Source organism: Pseudonaja textilis, chromosome 1, assembly GCF_049901715.1.
Source record: "Pseudonaja textilis isolate UNSWEBS1 chromosome 1, rPseTex1.2, whole genome shotgun sequence".
NCBI classification, from domain to species: domain Eukaryota; kingdom Metazoa; phylum Chordata; class Lepidosauria; order Squamata; family Elapidae; genus Pseudonaja; species Pseudonaja textilis.
This window is the reverse complement of record NC_141990.1, coordinates 332,009,904-332,017,447: the sequence shown is the minus strand read 5'-3', so window position 1 is coordinate 332,017,447 and position 7,544 is coordinate 332,009,904. Positions and strand designations below refer to the sequence as shown.

At 39.2% G+C, this 7,544-nt stretch overlaps 1 protein-coding gene across 1 annotated transcript; it reads right to left on the bottom strand.

Annotated features, from left to right (window-relative positions):
• Nucleotides 1–278: 278 nt before the first annotated feature.
• Nucleotides 279–7,143, bottom strand: SMIM7 (small integral membrane protein 7). The gene is made up of 5 exons (XM_026698844.2): nt 7,086–7,143; nt 6,637–6,678; nt 5,438–5,490; nt 2,311–2,401; nt 279–1,923 (listed from the first exon to the last, which is right to left on the bottom strand). The coding sequence occupies exons 1-5, from the start codon at nt 7,109–7,111 to the stop codon at nt 1,908–1,910; spliced, it is 228 nt and encodes a 75-aa protein (XP_026554629.1). The 5' UTR covers nt 7,112–7,143; the 3' UTR covers nt 279–1,907.
• Between the last annotated feature and the right edge of the window lie 401 nt (nt 7,144–7,544).

Genomic DNA, 7,544 nt, shown 5'->3' with positions numbered 1-7,544 from the left:
GCAGGAACAAGAATCAGGCCCCTTACATACACATAGTATCCCCCCATTTAATATTCAGGAGGGAAGCTAAAACAATTTTCATTTACTGAGCTGCTGATGCTGCATTATCATCTGTAAAATGCATTTTTTATTTTGATTATTAGTTCTATTACTTGTAAACCAGCTAATGTAGCATTATCTCCACATTTTTCACACAATTTTTCAGAAAGCTCCGTAAGATTAATTTCCTTATGTCTGCCCTAACCCCTTCTGCTCAAAGAAAAAAATGACTCTGTATAGAAAGTATATAATTATGTTTATTTCGCTAGAACTTTTAAGCCCAGATGTTCAATCTCTTCATACACACAATAAGATCTTCAGACATTCAACACTAAGATGATTTCACAGATTCACCTCCCAGGGATATCCTCCCATTTTAAGCATCATTATAGACCAAACTGCTTTAGATATTGACATCCCCTCAGATATTTGTGCTGGTTAATCACTTGGGTCTACTCCAATTAACTATTACAAGAATAAGGTATATAATCAGCTATTCTCCTTTGGCAGAGTCATACAACAGATCTTAAACAGTTCACAACTTTCCACTCGAACTACTTTTGGGCATCAACTTATTTTCTGCATCACTCTTTCCTGATCAGGAATACTTAGCATAAATTGTTTTCTGGTCAGCAAAGAGTGGAATACAGATTCTTAAATACTATATAGGTAGTCCTTGACTTACAACCATTCATTTAGTGACCATTCAAAATTACAATGGCACTGAAAAAGGTGACTTATGGTTTTTCTCACACTTATGACCATTGCAGTATCCCTGTGGTCATATGTCCAAAATTTGGACACTTGGCAACTGGCATGCATTTATGACGGTTGAAGTGTCACAGGGTCATTCGATCACCTTTTGTGACCTTTTGACAAGCATAGTCAATGGGGAACCAGATTCACTTCACTGTGTTACTCACAACTGTAGCAATTCATCTTAATAACTGGAAAGGTTGTAAAATGGAGCAAAACATACTTCATAACTTGTCTTGCTTAGCAATGGAAATTTGGGGCCCAATTGTGATAACAAGTGAAGGACTACCTGCATAGTGTTACTTTAAAGCATGGGTGTCAAATTGGTGGCATCACATTGCGGTCACATGACATACATATCATGACATTTTTTCCCCCTTTGCGGAGCTGGGGTGGGCATGGCCTGTGTGTGATGCATCCAGTTTGACACCCCTGCTTTAAAGCAATGTTTCTCAGCCTTGGCAAGATGGATGGACTTTAAATCCTCAAATTCCCCAGTAATGCTTGTTGTGAACTTGCAGAGATTTGAATTCCCAGAATTCTTATCCAGCCTTGCTTGAAGTCCACCTGCTTTAAATTTGCTAAGATTGAGAAACACTGCTTTAAGGCAAAGGGTACTAAAGCTTTTTTCCCCTCATTTATACTAAAAACAAAATTGTTTTATCATGTTCTCCTATCTAAAAACTATTTTTTCTTTTAGTGGGGTTAAAGGCTAAATATAAATCCAACAACTGATAAAGCATGCACTGCAATGCCATTTTTGTACTTGTGTTGAAGTTTCAACGTACATTTCTTCTTACATTTCTTCATATCTTCACATAAAAGCTCTGTTCTCCATGGGTGTCATGCCTACAGGCATAACCCTTCACAGGGCTGAAAGTTTATTTGTTCATTAACCAAATAACAAAATAAACAAAAACTAGGGGAAAATCAAGAACAGGGGAAAAGAGGGAATGGGGACTGTTCCTTTGATATTTGTAGTAAAAATATGCCAGAACTCAATACTAAAATGATGTCAAATCTTTTACTTAGGAGTATTTTATATTTCCAGTTGGAAGTCATCTGCAAATTGCCGAAGGTTAAGGTGTCTTTGTCAGTTCAGTCAAAATTGTTTAAGATCCAAACAACCTAATGAAAAACAAAAGGAAAGTTAATGACTAATTTTTATCAGTTATTCTTATAATAAACCTACAAGGCAAACCAAGATTATAGAGTCCTTTTATACTGTCCAATAAGTTAAACCAATTGAAACTTATTACAAAATATCCTCATTATATAAAAAACAGTGAAAACAATAAATGAACAATATGAACCTAGAATAATTGAAGCACATAGTTTATAATCATTTATTACTACAGCAGTTATCAATTCAAGATTCCACTTGTTCCATGCTTAAGTGCTGATACTGTAAAGTAGTAAGAAGAATACCATATATTATGTAACTGTGCAAACCAAGCATTAAAAAAGACAAGGTAAGGAAGACATAAACATGACATCTTTGTTGGGATTACTTACACAATCATGCAAAACATCATGAAAATATTCCACAGGGCAATGAAGATCCGAAAGTATCTTAAGCTCAACAGAAACTCCCTGATATTATCACCTAGAAGTCAGAAAGTAAATGAAATTGCATTTACAGCAAAAACTATCCCTTGTTTCATCCACATTCCTTTCAGTGTACGCCTAGCAATAATTTATTCAGTCATTAATTTAGGTACCAACTGATTCCAGACTAACTTAAACACTTGGAGTGATTTCTTAGATTCCCAAAAACTAATAAGGTACACTACTCGAAAAAATAAAGGGAACACAAAAATAAGACATCCTAGATCTGAATGAATGAAATATTCTTATTAAATACTTTGTTCATTACATAGTTGAATGTGCTGACAACAAAATCACAAAAAAATTATCAATGGAAATCAAATTTAGCAACCCATGGAGGTCTGGATTTGGAGTTACACTCAAAATTAAAGTGTTAAAAAACACTACAGGCTGATCCAACTTTGATGTAATGTCCTTAAAACAAGTCAAAATGAGGCTCAGTAGTGTGTGTAGCCTCCACGTGCCTGTATGATCTCCCTACAATGCCTGGGCATGCTCCTGATGAGCTGGCAGATGCTCTCCTAAGGGATCTCCTCCCACACCTGGACTAAAGCATCCCCCAACTCCTGGACAGTCTGTGGTGCAACGTGGCGTTGGTGGATGGAGCGAAACATGATTTCCCAGATGTGCTCAATTGGATTCAGGTCTGGGGAACGGGCGAGCCAGTCCATAGCATCAATGCCTTCGTCTTGCAGGAACTGCTGACACACTCCAGCCACATGAGGTCTAGCATTGTCTTGCATTAGGAGGAACCCAGGGCCAACCACACCAGCATACGGTCTCACAAGGGGTCTGAGGATCTCATCTCGGTACCTAATGGCAGTCAGGCTACCTCTGGCAAGCACATGAAAGGCTGTGCGGCCCCCTAAAGAAATGCCACCTCAAACTATTACTGACCCACTGCCAAACCGGTCATGCTGGAGGATGTTGCAGGCAGCAGAACGTTCTCCACGGCATCTCCAGACCCTGTCATGTCTGTCGCATGTGCTCAGTGTGAACCTGCTTTCATCTGTGAAGAGCACAGGGCGCCAGTGGCGAATTTGCCAATCTTGGTGTTCTCTGGCAAATACCAAACGTCCTGCACGGTGTTGGGCTGTAAGCACAACCCCCACCTGGGGACGTCAGGCCCACATACCACCCTCATGGAGCCTATTTCTGACTATTTGAGCAGCCACATGCACATTTGTGGCCCGCTGGAGGTTATTTTGCAGGGCTCTGGCAGTGCTCCTCCTGTCCCTCCTTGCACAAAGGTGGAGGTAGCGGTCCTGATGCTGGGTTGTTGCCCTTCTACAGCCTCCTCCACGTCTCCTGATGTACTGGCCTGTCTCCTGGTAGTGCCTCCATGCTCTGGACACTATGCTGACAAGACACAGCAAACCTTCTTGCCACAACTCGCATTGATGTGCCATCCTGGATGAGCTGCACTACCTGAGCCACTTGTGTGGGTTGTAGACTCCGTCTCATGCTACCACTAGAGTGAAAGCATCGCCAGCATTCAAAAGTGACAAAACCATCAGCCAGAAAGCATAGGAACTGAGAAGTGGTCTGTGGTCACCACCTGCAGAACCACTCCTTTATTGGGGATGTCTTGCTAACTGCCTATGCTTTCCACTTGTTGTCTATTCCATTTGCACAACAGCATGTGAAATTGATTGTCAATCAGTGTTGCTACCTAGGTGGACAGTTTGATTTCACAGAAGTGTGATTGACTTGCAGTTACATTGTGTTGTTTAAGTGTTCCCTTTATTTTTTTGAGCAGTGTACTTTTAATTTTTAATATGAGACAAGAAAACAAGTTATAAAGGAATTTTTCAAATACAAGCAACTTGTAATTGTGCAGCATGAAAAGAACTACCGGTACGCACAGTGATACAATGTCTTATGCAGTATAATCACTAGGAACATTATTTTTTTTAATATTTGTAAGTGGGTTGCATGTTGTCATTCTACCAGCAGACATTCAATATCTCCCCCTTTCTTCATATGCCTATGATTTGTCTGGATGGCTAAGATATCTCCATAGCATATTTACAGAACATGTAGGAAGGGAGAGGAAGTTGCTGTCAGGCCAAAGGATAGTGACTTAATGATGTATTCTTTGGTTTTAGTTCAGGATAGGCAGTTCTCTAGACATTGTTGAATAGCAACTCCCATGACTGCTCATCCTACCTAGAATTGAGAAAGTTCAGTATCTGAGTGGCTATATATTTGCTTGCTGTCAAACTCATAGAACTTCAGCAGAATATCCCAGACATTCAACTCAGCATAGCTTGAATAATTCTAGGTTCAGATTTGAAGAAAATTTATCTGACAAGTATCTTTATTACACAGTAGGAAGAAATCATTAGAACACTTGATCGCTCTCTATCAATCTGAAGTTTTTTTTCAGTTTATTTTTTTTATATTCAATGTAGTTTAATTTCCCATGGCTTAACTCATGTTTTGTTCTGTGTTTCTCAGCCTTCTCAATGAATGTTGTTAATTGCTGACAAATCAATAAATACCTCTGCCTTGAGAAACTCTGGGGTTCACCTTAATTCTGTTCTAAATGCTTTCAAATAAGTATAGTTTCTATTAATTAGGCTAAAATAAAACCACAGAATAAAAAACACAATATGTAAAGCACTACTCACAGCAAATTTGGTACTATTCTCATCAAGAAGGGGGCAACAACAATTTACACAAAAATCTTGATTTCACTGTCCAAATACAGAGAAATGGGGTCCAGTAAAACCAAATGTCTATTAAATCTGAAACTATATTACATGTGTTACCTTTTGATAATTTTACATTGATGTGTAAAAATGTAATTATTAATTAATTTGTTAAACAATGTTTCCAGTTTAATAGACCAAGTTGTCTTTTAAATTGAAACAATTACAATATGTGTATGCCAATAAATAGTCTATTTCATATTTTTCTATGCAATATCTCAAAACAAAACTAAAAAAAATAATTGCAACTATTTTGGGGATGCACAGCAAGTTAAAAAACAACAACACCTCAATACTAGGATCTCAGCTAGAATTTTTACCTGTTGTTGGTGCTCTTCCTTCTTCACCAAAGCTCTGATTTTCTTTCTTCTTCCTGGAAGGCAAAGAAAGAAAGATTTACTTTAAAAATCCCACAACATAGTAGTGCCTCATAATTTAAGGCAAAAAAGGAATATGTTAAACTAGACAATGACAGAAGAAAATGTGTTGACAGCTACTAACCAAGGTAACAATGGAATATTATAGCAATTTATTGAATCCCAGAAAGAAAACAAGGAAGTTTCAAGGGCCACTTGAAGAATTTTCAGAAATGAGGTAACCATGCAGAAAAAATGCTGGACTAGATTAATGCAATTTAGGCAGGACCCAACAGGAATCTTCTTCCACCAATTAAGGGAAACTTCCATGATCAAAAGCAGCATGCCTTTAAACAGCACTTGCAGCTGGTTTACCCACTGCTATAATATTCAGTTTATGATATTCCGATAGAACCACTAATTTGGCCATTGTAGTAAACAGAATATCTGGGTTGGATATGCATTTCTTATACCCCTAACAACATAGGAAACATGTTACATATTTCAGGTCTTTTGTAAAACTGCTAACTGCTAATTGGAAGTAATGATAATTGAACCCCCTCACTTTACATTTGAATCCTGACAGTGATGGCAGATCCTGAAAAGCTGAGTTACACTGAGTTAATATTTAACAAGAAATCTCAGGGTTTCATGCTATCCCACCAGTTTAGTTGCCCAGATTATCATTTAAAATGAGACAAATACAACATGTATTTCTCTATGATTGGAAAATCAAGGCAACGACCAACTACGTCTATATTTTGCTAAAGAAAACATGGGTGTGTGATGTGTTTAGTCAGCAGACATAACTCCACACTCAAGAAAAAATATTTATTCCAAGATTGGGGAGGAGCTATAGAAGCATCCTTTACATTTTAAAAAGAGGCTCTCTGGTTTGCAGAAAGTTGTGTCCTACCAAATCCATCCAATTCGCTAAGGAACAACAGCTCTCTAGAAAGGAGTTTTTTGCCAATTTCCCTAAAGCTCATCTAACAACCTCAAACCAGATGTTTTTCTATAACCAAAATCACATGTTGCAATCTTTGAATCAAAAGCTTTTCCCAGAAACCTCCTCATGCTGGAAAGCACAAAAACTCGATTCCTACAGTTGTGGGAATGCCTGCATTTTCCCAACGAAGCAAATCTTGCTTTTCAGTACTTACAGCCTGAAATTTAACACTGCTCCGGCATTGACCAACAGAGTCCTATGTGGCAGAAGAAGAAAAAAAAAGTGAGAATATACAACGGCTTGGCCTTTTTCACTTTAATTCTTAACATTTCTGAGCTGTGAGGGGCAAGAAACGGCCTACAAGTTAGAGATAACTGCTTCCTCCATGCTTTTCCTGATGTCCCATTCCAATTACTCCTGCTTTTTTTTTGCACTTTTAAGAGCTGCAGGGCAGACAAATTTAGCTAAAGCAGTTTCCCTCGTAGAATGCAGATTGGAATTTTCTACTGTCCCTTGTCCCAGATTTACACAACCTTTGCACTCCTCAGTCCCGCAGAGCCGAATTTACCGAACAGGAAAACAAGCTATGCCTCGCACCCCCACCCCACGCTCCCCGCGGCTTAATAAAACTGGTTGCTTGGCAACAAGCTATCACCCCCTTACCCGAACAACAGCAAATCCCCCAACATCCTGCTACTTCCGCCCTGCTGCTATCGAAACGGAAATATACCCCGCTGACACGCAGCGGCTCAACAGCCAATAAGCATCAACTGCCTTTCCATCCCTTGGCCACCAGGTGGCACTCACCAGCTATATAGTATTATAAGGAGAAAGTCTGTGGTAGGTTACAAGCCGGTGGTGACGTTTCTCCACAAACCCCGCCCACCGATTTAAAGCGCCGGGATTAGGTCTTTATCATGGGAGCGGAGGCGGTTCACTGGTTTTAAAATATGCTTATTTTTTCTTCTTTTGGGGGGGTAGGGGGTGCGGGGGGTTCCTCCTTTTTTGTGTCAGGTCCCTCCCCCCTCATTCCAAAGTAAGAAATGTAAGGCGAACGTCTATTTTAGCAAAAGGTCGGAGGGAGGAACAGGAATTGTGAAGCTGTAGAAAAATAGGTGGGTG